The sequence below is a fragment of the Salmo salar genome, chromosome ssa02 (assembly GCF_905237065.1).
Source record: "Salmo salar chromosome ssa02, Ssal_v3.1, whole genome shotgun sequence".
Classification (NCBI taxonomy): domain Eukaryota; kingdom Metazoa; phylum Chordata; class Actinopteri; order Salmoniformes; family Salmonidae; genus Salmo; species Salmo salar.
The window spans coordinates 56,290,321-56,312,765 of record NC_059443.1 but is presented as its reverse complement, the minus strand read 5'-3'; the positions used below and the strand labels follow the sequence as shown (position 1 = coordinate 56,312,765).

Genomic DNA, 22,445 nt, shown 5'->3' with positions numbered 1-22,445 from the left:
TGTGCACTGTATCTCCAATGCGCATTCACAGCCCAGTGCGTCCTGTGCCAGTGCCCCGCATTTGCTGGGCGAAAGTAAGCATCCAGCCAGACGGGTTGTGCCAGCTCTACGCTCGAGACCTCCAATGCACCTCCACGGCCCAGTATATCCTGTACCTGCCCCACTCACCCGGCCTCCAGTGAGTCTATCCAGCCTGGTACGCCCTGTGCCTTCTCCTCGCACTTGCCCTGAGGTGCGTGTTACCAGTCTGGCGCCACCTGTGCCAGCCCCACGCATCAGGCCTCCAGTGCGCCTGCCCAGTCCGATGTGTCCTGTTCCTGCTCTCCCCACTCGCCCTGAGGTGTGTGTTACCAGTCTGGCGCCACCTGTGCCAGCCCCACGCATAAGGCCTCCAGTGCGCCTTCCCAGTCCATAGCTTCCGGCGACAGTTCCCAGTCCAGAGCTTCCGGCGACAGTTCCCAGTCCAGAGCTTCCGGCAACGTTTTACAGTCCGGAACCTCCTGAGACGGCCCGCAGTCCGGAACCTCCTGAGACGGCCCGGAACCTCCTGAGACGGTCCGCAGTCCGGAAACTCCTGAGACGGCCCGCAGCCCGGAAACTCCTGAGACGGCCCTCAGTCCGGAGCCTCCTGAGACGGCCCGCAGTCCGGAACCTCCTGAGACGGCCCGCAGTCCGGAGCCTCCTGAGACGGCCCGCAGTCCGGAGCCTCCTGAGACGGCCCGCAGTCCGGAGCCTCCGGCGACGACCCGCAGTCCGGAGCCTCCGGCAACGACCCGCAGTCCGGAGCCTCCGGCGGCGGTCTGCAGTCCGGAGCCTCTGGCGATGATCCGCGGTCCGGTGACACAAAAGCGGAGGGATCAGCTGGCGGAGCGGGGGCTACGCCCCGAACCGGAGCCGCCTCCTATGCTGGCGGATAAGCAGGATGAGAGGGTTCTTCGTCCTGCACCAGAACCGCCTCCGATGCAGGAGGATCTGTGGGATGAGAAGGTTCTTCGTCCTGCACCAGAGCCGCCACCGATATTAGACACCCACCCTAACCCTCCCTGTTTTTTTTTGTTGTTTCAGGTTTTGCGTTCGGAGTCCGCACCTTTTGGGGAGTACTGTCACGTCCTGACCATAGAAAGCTTTTATTTTCTATGGTAGAGTAGGTCAGGGCGTGACAGGGGGTTTTGTTCTAGTTTAAATTTTCTATGTTGTGTGGTTCTAGTTTCTGTTTTTCTATGTTTTTTTGGGATGATCTCCAATTAGAGGCAGCTGGTCATTGTTGTCTCTAATTGGGGATCATATTTAAGTTGTTGTTTTTCCCACTAGGTTTTGTGGGAGATTATTTTGAGTTAGTGTATGTTGCACCTCTTCGTCACGGTTTGTTGTTTTGTTTATTAGTTTATTTGTATGTCTTCACAGTTAAAATAAAATGTGGAACAATACACATGCTGCGCCTTGGTCTCCTTCATCATATGACAAACGTTATACTGTGTAGTCCAAAATCAGGGATTAAGGGTCTCTTTTCCAAGTTTAAAATGATAAACATTCAACATTGGCCATGCTGTCAATGAAGCGTGATTTGTGTCACGCTCAAAACAACTTTTAACTCAGAACTATGATATCTTGACTTCAGTGAGTTCAAGACAACTGGGAATTCTGGAAAAAATGACTGGGAAATATGTTTTGAACGGTCATCCAACTCGGAATTGTAAGTCTGGCCTTTTTCTAGTCACGACCTGAAGATCAATGACGTCATCATGATTCAACTTTGTTTTTTTCTGAGTTCCCAGTTGTCTTGAAAGCACCATAAATCCAGAGAATGCCAGACTTTGATGACAAAACTTGACCACAAAGGTCCGCCGTGCCATCTTCAAGTGAGCACAACAAGGTGACTCCAAAAATGTATTGTATGCTACTGCATAAATTCTGTAATATGCCAGGGAGATATGTATACTGTAGCTAAAAAAGTAATACTAAGTGTATGTTGTGTAGTAAGCTGTTAGTAGCCCATGTGCCTCACCCCAATAATTTGGTCTATTTACCCCTCTTAATTTTGCCTACTGTTCTAACTTGGTGGTGCACATGTAGCCTATAAGCTGTTTTAGAGAAATATAATCATTGAATTTTGTAAGAGTTTTCATTGTCTGCTTTCATGACCCATTTATTTATCCTACAGTTCTGACTTGGTGTACAGGGAGAACACTGTAAGAACAGCCCATTTTCTGAATTCTGTCGCTGAACATTTCAAAAGTGCTAAACAAATAGTTATATTGACTACGTCCGTCCTAGCTCACTCATTAATGTCTTAATTGAAATTACGGATTGCCTCTTATCTGCTTGGTGTCCCCTTATGCCATAGTTTGTACATCTTAATTGTCATTAGAAACCTCATTTGTTTTAGCAAGTCAGCCATATCAGCTAGGTTTTTTTTAAAGGGAGTAAATGAGGCTGAATGAACTGTTTCGCTGCCAGAAAAGGCTCCGCTGATAGCCAGGTGTAGCAGTGATAAAATGTTGGGACAGCTGTATGTAGGACTTAACAGTTTGTGGGCATCGTTTGTCACCGTTATCGTGCAATTAATGTATTGTTTAGTGTTGTGTTGTGTAGTGGCTTTGATGGCATGCATACCACTGTTAATTTTAGTTTTTGCCCCACCAAGATTTACATGCTAAAATCAGCACTGATTGTTAGAACTCAAATACTTTGCATTCTTGCTCACATTCTTTGCAATCTGTACAATGTCAACAGTAATGATTTATTTGCTTGTTGCCATCTTTATAATAACACAGTAAGCCTCTTCTGACCTGGATTGACATTTTTGACTTATTTTTTAATGGCTCTGCCCTATTCCACTTGTTGTTTGATTTGGCAGGCTATTGATCATGGTGTGACCCTCTATTTGTATTGTCTTCCAACACAACCTTGAATACAGTTCAAATACCTTGAATACAAAAAAACACTTTACTATTTGCTCTGCGACAGTTATTTAGAAAGGCCCATTAAGGTAGCACTGTCTGATATCTATGGATAGGCTAGCTTGCGTACATTGACCTCCATCACTGCATCACTTACTTGATGTGTGGCACCTGTCATGCAGTAGTCCATTGTATTCCATAAGTATTTCATATAGCCTATTGTTCATGTACTGGACAGAGGTGTGCAGAGATGGATGACCCCTAGACTAAATGCCAGATGTAAGGGCTTAACTGACACACCCGAGGCCTCCTTGGCACAGCCAGGGGCGGAAATCCCGGGGGGGACGGGGGGGACACGACCCCCCCATCCTGGGAAAAATATGATTTGTCCCCCCCAATATATCACTGAAACATAACTATGTAATTTAAATAATATTAATAATACGCAATGAAAGCAATTGTGCTGATTATAGACACTTAATAGCGCGTTTTTAAGTTTCAAAAGATTGCGACCCCCCCACCCTTTGCCTCACAATGGTTTGATCCACTGCCAGTTCCTTAGCTTGCTAGGTAACAGAGAGGTCGTATCTACTGTAAGTTAGTGCTTCAAAGTCCCTGTGATAAGGTTAGCGATAAACTGAAATCCAAACTGAACAGAACTACACTCTCTTCTACCATTGTCTTAAATATATTTAATGGTCTCGTTGCAAAAGCTAAATTGTCGCAAGGGAACTTTTATTTATTTATTTATTTTATTTCACCTTTTATTTAACCCGGGTAGCAAAGATTATAGCAAACAACACTGAAACTGAATTGGTGCTCGCTAGCTTTGCAAATTCAGCTATTGTTGGAAGCCAGCCAATATGAAACAAACTATTAAAATTACAAAAGGTTGTAGCATATGTTGTGTAAATGGTGAACTCATACAGCTGTCAACTCTTGTCATTTTAATCCGTTTCACATTTGCTAGCTACCTTTTAGATCGAAGCCCAAATAGAATGATTGAAGATGATAGAAGCCCATCTCCTACTGTAAATAACCTACACACTGTGTGTGTAGCCAGCCAGCCAGCCAGGTAGAAAAATGGCAGAAAAATAAAAGACGGACATCAGAGTATTTTTCAATACACCAAAACGCATAGTAAGAACCCTAGTAGCCTAATATCTCAAAGACTAGTTGATAAAATGTTTATAAGAAAGAAATGAAATTCTAATGGAAATGTTTCACAATGATGTCATTAGGCAGAGCAGGCAACAGATGGCACACAGACAGCAGAGTTGGGGACAGATATGCAGGGACAGACTGGCAGAGACAGGGAGTTTGTTGAGTCTTTGTTTGGCAACATTATGAAAGGTTCTCAATTTTTTTGACTTGTAAAATAGGAACATAATTGGAAAATGCCATGGATACCCCCACTCTCAACTTAAACTGGTGACTGAACTAAGATTTGTTAAAGGCAATGGTATTGCTGTTGTGATTAGTTGTGTAGTTTTGGGTACCGGTAGTTAGGAGTACGGCAAACACCTTATTTCTTTGGTTCCTCAATATACATTTACCATATTACAATGTAGGCTATGTGTTACAGCACTACTTTTGGTGTCCCCCTCAGGAATTGCTCTTGAGAAAATTTAATGTAATTGTCCCCTCCAAAGTTGATATCAGATTTTCGCCCCTGGGCACAGAACCTGGGATTCTGGATGCCTGCAGGCTGGAAAAGGCCAATCCCATTTTAAATCAAGCAGAGGATTCCACTTAAATCCCTCCTGACTTCACATTTTGGATTAGGCATAGGATTTTTTTCTGAAAGGTCCGGGGTATTCCCATTCTGATTCAGGCTCAGTTCTTCTTAAGCCTGTAGGGCTCACCAATAGACTGGAACTAAGCAGCCTTGAAAGTTTACTCTGGTGGTGGACCGTGCAGGTATTTTTAGAAGCGGTGGCAGTCACATTATTATGATGTATCATTCCTGAGGTATTCGTTGGACATGCCTTGAGTAATACTGTTAACGACGTGTATATTTAAGGTGAGTTAGAAAATATATTTCTGTTAACAAGTCTTCAAAAGTTACATCCGGCAAAATACATTCTTGAGATTTTTTAAGATGTTCAGTTGACAGAAACTTCCACGCTTTCTGACTCGGTTGGTTGACCTGTTGAAATGTAGCTATGATTGTGTGGTGGACCTGGAAAATAGTAATGAGATTATGTTTTTCTTAGCCTTTGATGATCCAGATATAATGATTGAAACAACCCGTTTAGAAGTGCACCCTCAGTTCTTGCGCAATCAGTATGGCCTACACTTAGCACAGTATACACTTTCCCTGAACTCAGTATCTACCGTGTGGTGGAATATTTTGGTACATGATCTAACATACATGAACAGTTTAACTACATGCCATGCAGCCGTTTAGAGGGGGAAAGAATCAGGCGAGAGATCAGATGCTACACGTTTATAATTTCATTGGATCTAATACAATGTATACAATTCATTCATAGAGTAAAAATCTCTAAGGTAACCAAATCATTATTCCGTAACAAGCACAAATTCTTGCTGCGTTTTCTTCAATGTTTGTAAAGCATGGCCCTGTTCTGGACCACACATACAAGATCTCGCCATGTTTAAACCCAGTATATAGTTAGGCTACACATGCTAAAGTTACTTTGAATCTTTTTACAGTAGAATTAACAGGTAAAGTCCAAGGCCAACAGGAATATCCCTCAGAAATACAAAATACAGTAGAGCAAAAGTTAGAGACCAAGTAATATAGTGTAAGTATACACAGTTGAATGTAAATTAAACACTGAAGGTCTTGGATCCAAAAGGAAAACCAGGACCATTGACTTGAAACATAGCACTACTTTACCTAGAGATAATATCTACAGTAGCACAGAAACGGAATGTTCTAGGACTCATAATACTTTGTTTTACCTTTATATAACCAGGCAAGTCAGTAAAGAACAAATTCTTATTTACGATGACAGCCTACTTGTAAAGATAAGGCCTTAGACTTAAGTATGGTGTTTTTTTTCATTCCGTACATGACAAGGGAATATCAACATTTAATGTACACAAAGCACTCCTATAGTGTTTGGGGTTTCATGCCTCAAAATACTCTTCCTTGTAACTTCTTTGGAGATGCCTTTCATTGTTCATGTTACTTCATTGTGTTTGGAATACAATCAACTTATCAGCTACAGTATATCCTCCTTCCATAATACCATTTCCTATGTCTTTCTAGTTGGGAATGACATCAGTCGCTTTGTTGAAGTTATGTGTGATTACGGTTTAGAACAAGAAGTTTTTACAATGACAATGAAAATATGACCAGCTTTTGGAATATGGGCTTTTCATTGGGGGCTGCTGAGGTGGAACTGCTCTTAGGTATTCTAGGGGAATAGTGGATGTCATGGTGGAATGTGGCGGAAAGTAAGAGCATCCTGTTTCATTGAATAGCCTCAGAGAGCCAAAAATAGGTTTTAGGGACTTGTCAATTGATAAAAAGCTAATATGAACTATTAGTGATCATCAAGAGGCTCAGTTTCAAGGTTAATGACCCAGAAGCAGGAAAAACTGGACGACGGTTCAACCAGCCCACTGGGGATGTTTGTTTGTCGGTCAAAGTTTTGGTCAAATGTAGGCTAAGTAAATGTCTACAGGTTAGTAATTAGTTCAGAAGATAAGTCATTGACTGAGGGAACGCTAGGTAAACTACAACAGTATTACCATGCAATATCCCCATAGACCCTTTGGATAACTTTGGCAGTTTTTTATTATTATTTTTTTTACAAGGAAGCAAGTTACAGATACAGTACAGTTGGCTAAGTCCACAATAATTATCTTTGGCCCGGCTCATGTCAGGTCAGGTCATGTCACACATTGACCCAAATGTCTTTGATATTGTGATTCTGAATGGTAATGTAGCACAGCTGGTTTTCTATCTACTTTGTCTCCAGGCTGGGAGGTGTGAATGTTCAATGTTGCCTAATGAAATGAGATGTTTCTGTCCCAGAATGTACTACCCATGGCAGCAAAGGCAGCACAACCGTGATGAAGGGCATTGCTATGTTGGGCTTAGTTGGACTTGCTACAGTATGTGTTCTGCTGCTCTGGATAACAGCCAGAGGAAAGGCCTTGAATGACTTCTAGGCTCCTCTGTCAAACCAGAGGGGTATGTGAGAGAAAGAGTGAATGGTAAAAGCTGTGTGCCTTACGGACACAATGTGGCTTTGTGAGAGCAAATCAGTGCAATACAAATGTAGCTGGAACTCTCCAGCTCTCTATCGCTCACACGGCCTCTATTCCCTCTCCCTCTAGTCTATCTACTCACATCTCTGCTGACAAAAAGAGCTGCCTATCATTTGTAGGAGTCCGTTTTTGGACAACCTGTCCTGCACTCTTCTTTCAGTTCTTGAAAGAGGAAGCAGGACAACTACTGCCCACGTCCGTCTGGTTTACCCCCTCGGCCCTGTCCCCTCGCCTCACTCTACATGAAACTAACTGTGCCAGTGTACTATTAACACCAATAATGAATGTCCAGGCGAGATGAATCCTCCCTGGAATCAATTAGTAACCCAACTCTCTCAGGGGAGGATTAAGTGCACTATCCATTTCTAGAAATGACAAACGACCAACCTCACTGAACTCACTGATCAGACTGTCCTGTATTCAAGGGCCGTCTTCTCTCCAATACTCCCTGTGGTCCACAGGTTAAGCCTGAGTCAGTCAATCAACCAATCACATCATAGATCATAGCCCGAGGGAACCAATCATGATCTTTTCCACCCATTTGCAATACAGTACAATCAAATCGCTGTAGGGATGTTAACAGTCTTGTCCATGTAGTATATGTGGAAGGTATGATTGGCAAGGTAGGTAGAGTATGATGCACCAGTAAGTTTGTCAACATAATAATACAAATCAATGATTCCTTGGCTCATATACTGCTTCATCGATGATGTCAAACCTGATAACTGGCTCTGCCAGAGTACAAGCCAAGGATGTTCACCTATACTGGAGGGAGTCCATGTATGACCAGGATGCTATCTCTCAGTGAGGTTTATAATGTTATTATATAGACATCTGACGTTTCTCCGAACGTTTCAGCTAGCTAGCAATTGCAGAGGCTGTCTAGAGCGTGTTTTTTCATCATGCAGTCATAAAGTCCTCTTCTCTTCTAGCCGTAAGAAGTTGTCACTAGCCACACATGCTACAATCATGCAAAGTCACTACATTAGTCCATGAAACAGTCAGGCGGTTAACTATAGTAATGCTCCCACTGATATCCGTGTATTTACTTGTATGTTTTATTTCATCAATGTAGTATAAAAACTTGGAGATATTTGTGTGACAGCTAGACAGTATTTGTGGTCAGTTACACATTTAGGCCATTCTAAGATCGTCCCCCTCATCTGGGAGTTTGTATCTCTGTCTCCTTCTAAAAACAATCCCCCAAAAAGCACAGGGGGAAAAAAAACATTTTTGGCACAATGAGTGTATAGCACCACTATAAACTACACAATACTACCAACAAGCAGTCTCTTGGTTAGACAGAAATCCTGTATATAGAAGCATATTCATACAAACATGAGAGCAGCAGCACTGGCGTCTTAGTACTTCAACCCCAGCTGGAGAAACAAGATTATCCTATCAGCAGTGTACAGAGTCCTGAGCCCAGCTATGCTGCCAGTCCCCCTGGAGAAATAAGCCAGAGAGAGAGAGCTCCCAGTCAAAGAGAAGGGGGGATGTGGAGAGGAGGGAGAGAAGGGGGAGAGCGATAAAGCACATCTATTCTGGGTTTCTCTCAGAGGTACAGTTTATTCTTTCAAAAGTAATCTCTCTTTTCACTTCATGTCTCCAAATGTTGCGAAAAGCTACGGCTCATCATCAATTGGTGATTCTCTCTCACGCACACACTTACCAATATTCATTATTTTCTATAGCTGCTGCTGAATGGTCGATGGTGAGTCATGTTAGGACACTTAACTCATGTGTAAAGTTTTTATGTTTTTTTGTTTCAAAGATGCTAAGAGATGGAAATCAGAGTTCAACTAGACTACACAAAACCAATGTTGTCCTGTTTTGAGAAGAATGATTACAACACTTGTATTCGGGGGCCTGTTGTTTGCCACCTGTTATTTAAAGCAAGAGCATCTGCCTAACTTCACAGAATCGTAAAATACACACATGTGCTCAAAAAGATGCATACAGACATACACTCACACACGAAAACAAACAATAGTAAAATAGCAAAATTCTATGGTTTCCTTTTATCTTTTTCATATCAAGCAAGTACCGTTAGCCTCACGTGAAGCGAGGCTTTAGGGTTAAGTCCTTTCCTTCCATAGTTGTAACTAAACAGCACCAGTAGAATTTGGCTGGCCCTAAGCCCTAGCCCTGGCCCCCCAGGGGCCCCGCCGGTCCCATCCTCACTCTCTCATGGTTGCAGTCATTAGCTGGTGGCAGTCCAGTTCCCCCCGCAGCTCCAGGGGCCCTGGCAGCCTCATGCCCGTCTTCTGGTCTACACACCAGCACTTTCCCCGCTGCCCGTCACGTGCTGGCTGGCACTGTAGACACAAGAAACAAGACAGGTATCAGTCACGAGCCAAATGGCATTTGTTGCATGATAGGCATATGATACAGATCAATGGCATAAGGTAGAGGTCCCCAAATACATTCAGCAATGGACCGATTTTTCCTTGAGCGGATGGTCGGGGGCTGGAACATAGTTATAAATAATTTGTACACTGCAAATTGGCCGCAAGAATCTCAAACAGATATACTATTTGACAAAAACAGAGTCATTTCAAACCTTGATTACATTGTGATACGATCACATATGCCTCTCTATTTATGCGTGGGAATACTTGGGAACAGATTTCCTAAATTAAATAACTTTGAGCTGATTTCCTGGTGATTCTATAGTATTTTATGTCCAACAACGAAATATATATTTTTGGTTCAGAAAACTTGGCTCAGAAAACCGCAGGAACTCTGGCATAAGCTATTGCAGTTTCTTAATAGCACTTAGTTCCCTTAAAGCTGGATTACTTAACGGTGAAACGCCACGTCCGTTTGTGATATTACAACAACAAAGAAGTTACTGCAAACAACAAACACTTTTTGTCATCCTCGGACATCATTGCACGCACAATAGAAGAGCGCAATATGTAATGCCCATTTTTTTTTTTTTATACCATGCTGCACGACTCATCAGCTCGGAAACAAAAACAATAACAACGGTGGTAGGGCGGTCAATGGCGATGTTTCCACCCTACTGCGGATTCCATCTTTAAGGTACCTTAAAATTCAAACCTGAGGTACCTTCAAATTCAAAACCACTGTTATATTTGACATTGTTCCATTTGTTAAGAACTTTCTCTCAAGCCCCCTCAATCTCACCAGTGTGAATATGGATCAATTGAATACAATCTCAAAGTTGTATGAGTCATAACCACTGAGTGATAAGTATCTGTACATAACCTGGGGTGGTTTTGAAACACCCCATCAGCCTGGCTCAGCTTTCCTATTGAGATTCCTCCTGTGCAATGAAAAGATGCCAGATGACCTCTCATAACCTTAGTTATGCTCACAAAGGGTGCCGTAAAGTTCTACCACAATGCAATTATAGTTAAACAGTAAACAGATGCCTTTTACACACTATAAAGAGCAGACTTTAAATGTGTTACACAATCAAGCCTAACCCCAGACTATGATGCTCTTGGCAGGGTAAGCCTTTTATCACTGACTGACTCTGCTACGCCTGTTGCTTCGTAGCGTATTCAGCTCTACAGAGCAACAAGCCTTATCTAGCTCCATGTTCTCAGATTCTTCCCAGTCTTATCTACAAAGTCGCCCATTTCAGACATAGCGAGAAATAATTGCTTTTCGAAAAGCTAATGACATCTATCACTGCAATGAAGCGATTACTGTCAACCCTTTTAGGTTAACCACTGTGTTGTGTTGTACGCACACGGTTCAGCACGATTTTTCTTTGATAAATCACTCCGCTTGTCTGTAGATGTGGAGTCTTGGTAGGAGAAAATGCTCACATAAAACAATGCTGTTACAGGGCCATTTTGTGTTTTGGCTAATAGAGCCGTGGCAATGTTAGAGGGGATTGTTTGCGTGGTGTGTTCGTATGTGCCTGTCTGATACCAGACCGAGTGAATAATAGACGATCGGATCTCCCTTGCTAAAGACCTTCTCCACAGACTACCTGGATAAATGTCTGCATCCAAATTGGCACGATATCCCTTATAGTGGTCTACTTTTTTGGTAGTGGCCAATAGGGCTCTGGTTAAAAATAGTGCACTACATAGGGAATAAATAAGGTGCCATTTCAGAGTATGTCGGAGTACTTCCTGAATAGTGCATAATATAGATACCATTGGGATAATGACTACTTGTCAGTCAACAAACCTGCTTGGCATGGAAGTCTCCGTTCTTGTCACAGTTGGGTATGGGGATGCTGTAGAGATCCTCATGGGTGCGAGTGTTGGACACCAGTCGGTCCAGCGCTCTCTGCAGCTCAGCACGACATGGAGCCTGAGGACGACCAGTGGAATTAGTCGTAAATCTGTTCAGCTATCATTCCACTCCTTGCCACTCCTGTCATGTTACTCTTTGGCATATGACACGGAGAACAAGGAGTGGAATGTCAGCTAAACAGACTGGTACCCAGGCTAGTGTGCCCATGTAGATGTTTGAAAATGTACGCCCATGTATGCTTATATACGTCCCTGTAGGTATCTGGAAATGGCAAAGAGTTTTATACTACCCTTTGTTGTTGATTTCAGTGAACACCTGGGTTACGTTTCATGAGATGACCATTAAATGATGAGGGCTGAAAATAACGAATAGGTTACATGCCGTTTGTAACCCAACTGCTAAACTCATGGATTTTGATCTGTTAAATAGTCATTGAAAACACCTGTTAGACCTGTGTCGGTCTAGTAACAAGACTCAACGAGACTCTAGTTGAAAGTTATGGGGTGACATTATTTTTTATATCCAGCACCTGCTCAAATACTTTAAATGTGAGTATGTAATGTTTTCCTATACGTAACCTTTATGTGTAATCTTTTCCTATACGGAGGTGAACGGTGGTTGGTGCTCTCACCAGGGCAGCCTTTGGGTCCTCCCTGGCGTTGTTGCTTCTCTGATTGGTGGATTTGGCGGGGTGGCGGGCCAGGGTCTTCTGGATGCAGCGCTTGTCCTGGGGACTGCAGCGGATGTTGCTGTTATTGGGGTGCTCAGGGATGATCTCATCCTGCCTGTCCATCGCTGTGGGACACAACAGTTAACGTTGAGTCACAACACTACAAGTCACCGACATTTTATTTAAACCTTTATTTATCCAGTAAGTCCCATCAATGTCAAGAGACCTTTTTTTTTTACAAGGGAAACCTCTGGAGCTACAACCTACACAACACATGAAAGTCTCGCAATCCCAACCCATACAAGGTCGCAACTCATACGTGTCACACCACAAGAGTTGAAACAATAGACCATGCCATTTTTGACAAGCTTCTCTGTCAATTACACCGCCTCTCAGAGGCTTTTCGCAATTTGTCGATTGCATGAAAATGTATAATTTAATGTACCTAATTTACAGTATATCACTGATCTGACCCAACGCAAATGTTGTCATACCAACAGAGAGATATCTTTCCATAAATATGTGTATGTGTCCAATAACAATTGATTTGATTTGATGAAAACACCATGGGGAATTGTAGGCTAAGAACCAGGCTTAGCATCAAGGACAAACAGTGGTGTTCCCACTCATCAGGGGTACAGTCTGCCTACCCATTGTGGCCTGCGCCACATTTACCTTGCAATAATTCTCCAGTTCTTTGGCCCTGCAGGCAGCCAGCTGTTTCCTCAGGAACTGCCCCCCCCCCTCCATCTCCCCTACAGCAAAAGAAACCCTCACTGTGCCAGATGGAGATTGGAAGAGGGTATTTAGCAGTGTCGCAAGGTGCCGGTGGGCAAACGTATGGAGTGTGGAGAGCTTTACAGCTGTTTTGTTCTGGCTTGACTGTTCACCTGTGGGCTTTGCAGGGTTGGTTGGTAACTCAAACACATTTTTCCCCCCCACCAACTGTTCTTTGCTGTTCTGCTTGTGACCTGTGGCATTTCATGGGTTGGCACTGCAACCATAGCACCCAGAGCCTGGGCTTTTGTGCTTCCTTGAGCTTTGTCTGTCAGATCACTGGAACGATGGCGTCTCACGTCAATGTGGCGTAATACCAGTTGCTTCGGGGAACCTACTATCTCTCATAGTCAGATCTTCTGCATTGCCCTCTCTGACCTTTCCACGTTTTCGAAGGGAATTCACTCTGTAATTAGGATTAAATAGCAATTAGCTATCAACAGGTTTTGTTGTGAAGTTATTTTTGTTATTGAACAATGGATAGACTAGCCTACTCATGAGGTAAGGTGACCTTTGGCTGTTTCAGACTTGGGGTAAAGGGTTTTGCCATTAGCTATTCTAGTCATATTTCAGTAATGAGACGAGAGGTTTACATTTCTATACCGTACCTCTCTACATGAGGTTGAGGTGAGGGAGTTGCTCTGAAGTTGATTGACAGGCTGTGTTCTGTCGACCGGGGGTTTGTATGTTTCTGTTGGCTTTACTCATCAGCACTTTCCGCCAGACCCAGCACGACTGCAGCTGTTTTCCCGTCTCCCTATAAATTCTTCTTTCCCTCTTTTGCTATTTAGCGGTTTGCCGAATCCATGCTCTTTTGGAGTGCCATTTCATACAAGCCCAAAGTTATTTAAAAGTGGGTCAGGGGTGCCATGTCCTGTTTGCTGCCACCGCTGTTCTCCGGGGAGGAAGCTGCTGCTTCATTGTGTGGTTTCAGGAGGATTGTGTCAACATCTCAGTTTCAAACACAGGCAGGCTAAGGCACAAGTCAGGCTGCTATGATGAATAATAGAAAGGACGGGACACACTCCAGGAAAAAATCCAAGTATAATCTTCTTTTAATAAAAATTGATAATGTTAAACAAACGGGGGGGGGGGAAGCCAGGGCTAACCATTTCAGCTAGAGTCCTTTGTCAAGAGCTATGATGAGGAACACAAGTATGGACAGTGTGCAGTATGCACTCGCATCCAACCCCAGCCACAGGTGCATAGCCAAGATAAAGAAAGACTCGATTTTACGACTGTTCTGATAAAGGTTCTATCATTTCCCTCTGTTTTGACAGCGTTTAAAAACCAAAGGTCATGAACATGTCAACAAGGGGGGTTCATGTAAAGTTAACGTGTGTTCAAGAGCTGCTGGATCCCTCAAACCATCGTCATCTTCCGTCATATCATTGAATTAATGCAAACTAGTCTGCAACCGACCCAGATCCAAACCATTTTTCAGTCATTTGCTCTGACTTCACCTTCCTCCAGTGAGGTGTTTGCCAGGGAATGTTGGTGGTGTGTTCCCACTCCCAGCCCACAGAGGTTCAGAGGGTGGCATGGAACTCCAATGTTCCAGTTGCAGCTGTCACTGGGAGTCTGGATGGAGCGTGTGAACTAGTCTCAACACTGTCCCGGGGGACATGTCTGGCTCCGTAGGCTGGACGTCGTTACGCTATATAGCATTATAGTATGTCAGCTAGCGAGATGCTTATCGTCAGCTGTCATTGCATCAGTGGAAATCTGGGTGAGGAGACAGTGGGCGTTTGGCACGCTTAAATGTAAATAGTGCACGTTTGACACAATTTGTCGCCCACTGCATATCTTATGTCAAGTCATTGCTCTTTATGTAAGCTGGCATTAGCAAGAATGTGTACAATGTGTTTAACTAAAGTGTTACCCTCTACTTTTTGGGGGTATTTTAAGCTTATTGGTCCATAGTGCTTTGTGTGGCATATTTCTATACTGTAAAATAATACATGTGGACATTATTACAATAAAAAGGGATGTGCTCAAAACGACCCTTCCCTTTTTTTTCTTCAACTTTCATTTGACTTCTCTGCTCAAAGCATATAGCAGCCATAAATAGAGGTAGGTACCGCACAAAAGTGGACAAAATGAATTATCCATGAAATAAGAACTGAACCATAATTACTGGTTGGTTTGGGTGGTTTTTGCTCATGTACAGTAAGAATATCCCACAAAACAGGATCATGCACCAAAATACAACAACACAAAACATTACAGCAACACACTACTCGTGCCAATAGTAACATTGTTCGTAGTGATTAAGCACATTTTGATTGCAGTATATTTGAGTCTCTGGATCATTAGATAAGTGAGTCATTGAATGTATAAATTAAATGTTTAGTGTGCAAACTGTGCATAAATACATAACAACAGGCTTAACTCAAAATTAATGAACGACTGTTCAAACAATGCACCATTGGCTGAATCCCCTGCCAGATGTTTGTAATATAAGTGTTTGCATGGAATGTTTCCAAACAAAGCATGATGGGAGCGGTTGCTGTTTAATACGTTCACACATGAACTCACACAGTTTACGAGGGACTTTGATTTCACTGTGCTCCGAGGATTAGGCGTATTTGAATTTTACGACCAGCTAGCGAGCGCTCATCATCGCTCTGTGTTGTTACTCAGAGTCAGTTGGTTTGTTTGTGCATCTCTGTCTCCACAGCTCCGACACCAGGAGGGGTCCTAAATCCACGGTTCCATGGAGGGATCAATTAGCTAATCACATTTACTGCGTTCTGCTGCAGAAAGCCCAGCTGTACGAATGGGATAAATACCCAAAGTAAGCAAATAATAAGGACCAAAACACGCCATCAGGGACATCTGCAATTGGTTTGTCCTATTCCCCAACATATCCTCAGTGGCCACAGAGAAATTATTGTTTCAGTTTCATAATTCCAGTGAGCACACAGACAAGTGTTTTTTCCTCACATCATAAGAAGAACAGGAGTTGTGGATGGTTGACAAGAACAGATGGTTAACTAGAAGTGCCACCGATAGGCCTGCCTAAATGCAGATACATACTGTACATCAGACACATGTAGCTCCTGCAAGCTTACCACCAGCAGGAATGGCATTCGCAACACCTTATGTCAGTAATGACATTTCCATTGACATCTGTATCTGCTTGTAAATACTATACATTTCCAAGTTTAAAAGGTTCGTGAAGCATTTGAAAATGACACCAAAGGAGACCCAGTCGGAATGTCTGAATGGATTCCAAGCCCTCATAAAGATTTCTAAGAATTAGGATTGAGAGAGAGTTTCTAAGAATCCGTTATTAAGGAACTGCATGAGATTTGCAGGACATGATAAGATGCAGAATGTACTCCAGTACTTACAGTTGCTATGGAAATTGAGTTTACGAATACTGCAGCTTTGAACTTGAAGGAATGCAACAGAAGGCGTACAGTAGATAGCATCTGGACATGTATTCCTCAGATTTGAATGGTCTGTGCGTCAGTCCATGGAAATGGTAGGCTAGCTTTGGGAAAAGTTTATTTACAAAACGTATGAAAATGTTATATTCTGAGTACTGACCGTTTCATTGGGATATGAGGTAGCATCTCAGTCTCTGGGACTGCTGCTTTATGGTAGCATTTCATCTGTACATGTGCTGTCAATTCAGGATCAGTCATACACTTCCCCCTATGGTGTCCTCGTCTTTGGGAATCCGTTCCATTTTTTAAAAACCCTCTTCTATTTTTATCAGACATGTTCACTGTTGCTAGGTCTGGGGCAGTGCGGGAAGCGTCTCAAGGAGATGTACCCCTCGGTTTAATAATGGATAAACCCGGCAAATGTGCCACAAAGGAACTATACTTGTGGCTTGGGTTTTTCTTATACTCCCTCTCTCTTCCTCTCTCTCTCTCTCTCTCTCTCTTTCCCATTTCTTCCTGTCTCTCTGGCGCATGGGGTTTCAGAGGCGCTGCACTGAAGTGTTGATGTAAGACTTATTGAGTAGGGCTACATTGGGGGGTATTTTGCTTTATGACAGGACTCGGGGGGGGGGTCAACCGAAGCTCAACACTGGGATAGTAGGATTACAGAACACTGAAAACAAAACATCCAAACATTTCGACACCGTTTAGCATTTCATCAATCGCTGACACTCCCTAGCTTGTCGAGAGAGTTTACGAGAACTCCCAAACCGCTGAACCTTCACCCTTTAGCCCACTTCTACTTCAGCGCTGCTCGCCTCAAATGGACAACACAATGGCGTTGACGGCGAAGTCAGTCAGTAAACAATGTTTAGGGAAAAACATTCAGCCAGATTAAGCAATGCAGAGGACGGTACGAAGCCAAAACCAAGACAGTCAACCTTTTATCATGCACTAAACAGCTTTCCCCCTCTCTCTGATTCCGTTTAGTCACGCTATGTGCTGGCCTAACCTAGGCTGGCCTCGCACAGAGCAGAAGGCTCTCATTTCTGCTCTGGCAGCAGGCGTGCCGATGAGCTCATCCTAGCAGAGCTGGACGGTGGGCGATGCGCTCCGAGGCAGGGGGAGAGGAGCAGCAACTCACCCAGGCCCAGGGGGAAACTGGTGCAGCAGTGCTGGAGACGATTGGAGACTTGAGTCTCTGGAAGTGCATCCAAAATGGCAACCTATTCTCCCTAAAGCAGAGCACTACTTTTGACCAGAGCCCTGAGAATAGTGTGCCATGTCAGACGCAGCTTGGAAGTTGAGGGCTGTTCAAGTCTGTCCAAAGTCTTGCCTTGCTGTGCTGCTTGGAACTGGTAGATGGTTCACTGCCATTACCAATAACCTTTGGAGGTCACGGCAGTGGTGCTGGTGAAAGAAGCGATGTTGGAACAATCAGTGTGGATGAAATCTGGAACAAATTAGTGAATTGCTTCATATGCGGTGCGTTTTTTACGATCGCTACCAAACTTCTTTGGCATAATACAAATCGCCACCGTGAAAAACTGCCTACGAGTTCCCCCTGCTTTGGAAGGGAAGAGAGGAAGAATAAAAAAAGCAGGAACAGTTTCATCTGCTGCCATCTGAAGAATACGATGGAACAGGAATAGCAGATAAGCCATACAGTATTAGATGTTAAAGTGGAACCAGACCTCTGCTGCTGCAGTAGGAAGAAGAATGTGACTACCGTGAGCGGATAAAGACAGGGGTTGTATCAAGATGTCTGCAGAGGGAAGTGAACAGGACAACTCCAGTAAAAGAGGAGTCAGTCAGTCAGAAATCTGCAGTGCCAGTGAGGAGGAGGAGGAATGGGGGCCATGAAGAGAGTGAGAATGAATTACTGATTGCAGAGAGCTCTAATAGCCTGAGACTGGCCGCACTCCATTACAGAGTAATTTCATACAGGCAGACAGGCAGCTTTTATTACCTCCTCTTGTTAAACACACACACACACACACACACACACACACACACACACACACACACACACACACACACACACACACACACACGTATCCCTGCAATACAACACACACACACAGTTCCCTGCAATACAACACACACGCGCATGACCACGTATTAACATGCTGAGATCGATAACAGGATACACACAGAGATGGACATACATTCACACATATGGTGCATATGCCAACATATACTGCAGCTACATCAGTACACTCATGCATACACTCACAAATATATACAAATACACTTATAATGTATTCTCACACATTTATATTCAGTTCACACTCACACAGACACTACATGACCAAGAGCATGTGGACACCTGCTCATTGGACATCTCATTCCAAAATCATGGGCATTAATATGGAGTTGGGCCCCCCTTTGCTGCTATAACAGCCTCCACTCTTCTGGGAAGGCTTTCCACTAGATGTTGGAACATTTCTGCAGGGACTTGCTTCCATTCAGCCACAAGAGCATTAGTGAGGTCGGGCACCGATGTTGGGCGATTAGGTCTGGCTCGCAGTCAGCATTCCAATTCATCCCAAAGGTGTTCGATGGGGTTGAGGTCAGGGCTCTGTCCCGGCCATTCAAGTTCTTCCTCACCAATCTCGACAAACCATTTCTCTATGGACCTCACTTTGTGCAACAACGAGGCTGAGCCGTTGTTGCTCCTAGACATTTCCACTTCACAATAACAGCACTTACAGTTGACATGGGCAGCTCTAGCAGGCCAGAAATGTGACGAGCTGACTTGTTGGAAAGGTGGCATCTTATGACGTGCCCTGTTGAAAGCCACTGAGCTCTTCAGTAAGGTCATCTACTGCCAATGTTTGTCTATGGAGATCGCATGGCTGTGTGCTCGATTTTATACACCTGTCATCAATAGGTGTGGCTGAAATAGACCAATCCACTCATTTGAATGGATGACATACTTTTGTATATATAGTGTACGTACACCCACACACACACACACACACACACACACACACACACACACACACACACACACACACACACATATTCACTGAACACACACGCAAAAACACATGCATACATATACAAACCCACACACAGAGCATGGAAATTTGATCACGCTCGCCGCATCCGATGTGAGTAAGACCTTTAAACAAGTCAACATTAACAAGGCCGCAGGGCCAGACGGATTACCAGGATGTGTACTCGGAGCATGCGCTGACCAACTGGCAAGTGTCTTCACTGACATTTTCAACCTCTCCCTGTCTGAGTCTGTAATACCAACTTGTTTCAAGCAGACCAAGAACACTAAGGTAACATGCCTAAGTGACTACCGACCCGTAGCACTCACGTCTGTAGCCATGAAGTGCTTTGAAAGGCTGGTCATGGCTCACATCAACACCATTATCGCAGAAACCATAGACCCACTTCAATTTGCATACCGCCCTAACAGATGCACAGATTATGCAATCTCTATTGCACTCCACACTGCCCTTTCCCACCTGGATAAAAAGGAACACTTATGTGAGAATGCTATTCATTGACTACAGCTCAGCGTTCAACACCATAGTGCCCTCAAAGCTCATCAATAAGCTGAGGACCCTGGGACTAAACATCTCCCTCTGCAACTGGATCCTGGACTTCCTGACGGGTCGCCCCCAGGTGGTAAGGGTAGGTAACAACACATCCGCCATGCTGATCCTCAACACGGGGGCCCCTCAGGGGTGCGTGCTCAGTCCCCTCCTGTACTCCCTGTTCACTCATGACTGCACGGCCAGGCACGACTCCAATACCATCAATAAGTTTGCCGATGACACAACAGTGGTAGACCTGATCAACGACGATAAAGCCTATAGGGAGTTGTTCAGAGACCTGGCCGTGTGGTGCCAGGACAACACCTCTCCCTCAAGGTGATCAAGACAAAGGAGATGATTGTTGACTACAGGAAAAGGAGGACGGATCACACCCCCATTCTCATCGACGGGGCTGTGGGGGAGCAGGTTGAGAGCCTCTAGTTCCTTGGCGTCCACATCACCAACAAACTATCATGGTCCAAGCACACCAAGACAGTCGTGAAGAGGGCACAACAAAACCTATTCCCCCTCGGGAGACTGAAAATATTTGGCATGGGTCCTCAGATCCTCAAAAGGTTCCACAGCTGCACTATTGAGAGCATCCTGACTGGTTGCGTCACTGCCTGGTATGGCAACTGCTCGGCCTCCGACCGCAAGGCACCACAGAGGGTCGTGCGTTCGGCCCAGTACATCACTGTTGCCAAGTTTTCTGCCATCCAGGACCTCTATACCAGGCGGTGTCAGAGGAAGGCCCTAAAAATTGTCAAAGACTCCAGCCACCCTAGTTATAGACTGTAATCTCTGCTACCGCATGGCAAGCTGTACCGGAGCGCCAAGTCTAGGTCCAAGAGGCTTCTAAACAGCTTCTACCCCTAAGCTATAAGACTCCTGAACATCTAATCAAATGGCTACCCAGACTATTTGCTTTGCCCCCCCCCCCCCCCTTTTACACTACTGCTACTCCCTGTTATTTCCTATGCAGAGTCACTTTAATAACTCTATTATTATTTGACTGCTGCTCTTTAATTATTCGTTCTCATTGTTATTTTAAAAAAAATGTTAAACTACATTGCTGGTTAGGGCTTGTAAGTGGGCATTTCACTGTAAGGTCTGTTGTATTCAGCGCATGTGACAAATAACATTTGATTTGATTTGATTTGATACATCCATACACACAAGGTCAGGCCATGCGTGAAGAGCTGGTGTGTGTGCTCTGGGCCGAGGCTTAGTAGAGATTAGAGCAAACAAGCAGCACATTGCCACACCCTCCCCGGCTCAGGTAAGAACAGGGAGCAGGGAGAGAACACTCTGGCCCAGCCCCGGCACCCTGGCCCTCTTAACTGCGTATGGTCCAACTGGACCGGCTACGATCCAACATGAGAGAGAGAGGAAGAGAGAGTGTGAGAGCGATACCAACCAGTCCGCCAGGCTTGATTTTACAGCTACATCATATTATATACAGTACTAACCTGTAAAACGACTGAGGCTATTGAGGTGGCGGTGTTCTCATGCACACGTCCTAATTCTGGGTAGGCATGCCAGTGCGCCACTAAGAGTGTTGCGTACAGTAGCCTAAAATACAATATGGAGAGTTGGACCACAACTGAAGAAAAGAAGGTGGGATAACACAATGCATCACCCATTTTTAACAGAGGGTGACCACCATTGATACTACCTGCACATACAGCTCCATCAGTGGACAAGCGCTAAAGATACCGGTGTCCCACAACCACACCTTCCCTATTGTCTCACCTGAGTTCTCTTCCACATCCCTCTCGTCGGTGCACACTCCCTGTCCATGCATGAGCGAGTGGAGGGGCCTCTCCACGTTCCGTGGCGGGTAGCAGCGGAGCCCTGTGCCGCAGCGCGGCGAGTAGACGCCGCAGTGCACCCCCTTGGCCAGGGCACAGGTGGGGCAGCAGCCACAGCCCGCCTCCCTCACCGTCTCTTCGCAGCTGCCATCAGGCAGCTGGCAGCTGGCCAGCCGCTCCTCGGAGCACACGGGGCAGCGGATGGCCTCCTCCGTCAGACACAGGGTCGCCAGAGAAAGGGCGCCCACCGCCCACAGGCCCCAGCAGGGCGGCGCTATAGCCGCACCGCCACCTCGCACCATGGCAGTCCCGAAGGCGTGATCTCAAATCTTTGCCCTCGATTTCTCTTGCACTTCCCGCAGTTTGTTTGTTAGTATTCCTTCTGTTTCTCTGCTCTCTCACCCACAACTGTTTGGTCTCTGCTTTAGTTTTGGAGGGTAAGGAATGGGAGGGAGGCGTTTGTCGGCTTTGGTCTTTGATGTTGCCCGCTGGTTGGTGTTTCGGGTGGCAGGGGTTTTGGCAGGAGTTGGAACACAATGTCCCCGCTGTTTAACCTCGCCTTTTTTTAGGCTTGATTTCCTAGCCCTAGGATGTTTGGGAGGTTGGAGAAAGAATGCAGGTAGATCAAAGAATGTTAAATATCTAGTCCTTGCTCTCCCATGCAACGAAAGTCTTTAAGTCTTTGAGTCGCACAAAGTGGTTTTTCATACGTTGGGAAGTAGAACAAATGTCCACTGGTCAATTTAGGTGAGTCTTTCTCCCTTCAAGTAGAATTCACACAGAGCCCATGAAGCCTCTTATAGTGCAAAGAGAAAAGTCTGTGGTTTGCCAATGTCCAGGTGAAGGGAAGG

The 22,445-nt window shown here is 44.7% G+C and overlaps 1 protein-coding gene across 1 annotated transcript; it reads right to left on the bottom strand.

The window, feature by feature from the left end:
* Window positions 1–9,320: 9,320 nt before the first annotated feature.
* LOC100194498 (insulin-like growth factor binding protein 4) lies at window positions 9,321–21,896 on the bottom strand. Its single transcript, NM_001139586.1, has 4 exons — window positions 21,536–21,896; window positions 12,019–12,182; window positions 11,319–11,444; window positions 9,321–9,463 (listed from the first exon to the last, which is right to left on the bottom strand). Exons 1-4 carry the CDS (start codon window positions 21,894–21,896, stop codon window positions 9,326–9,328), a joined length of 789 nt encoding a protein of 262 aa, NP_001133058.1. The 3' UTR covers window positions 9,321–9,325.
* Window positions 21,897–22,445: the final 549 nt, after the last annotated feature.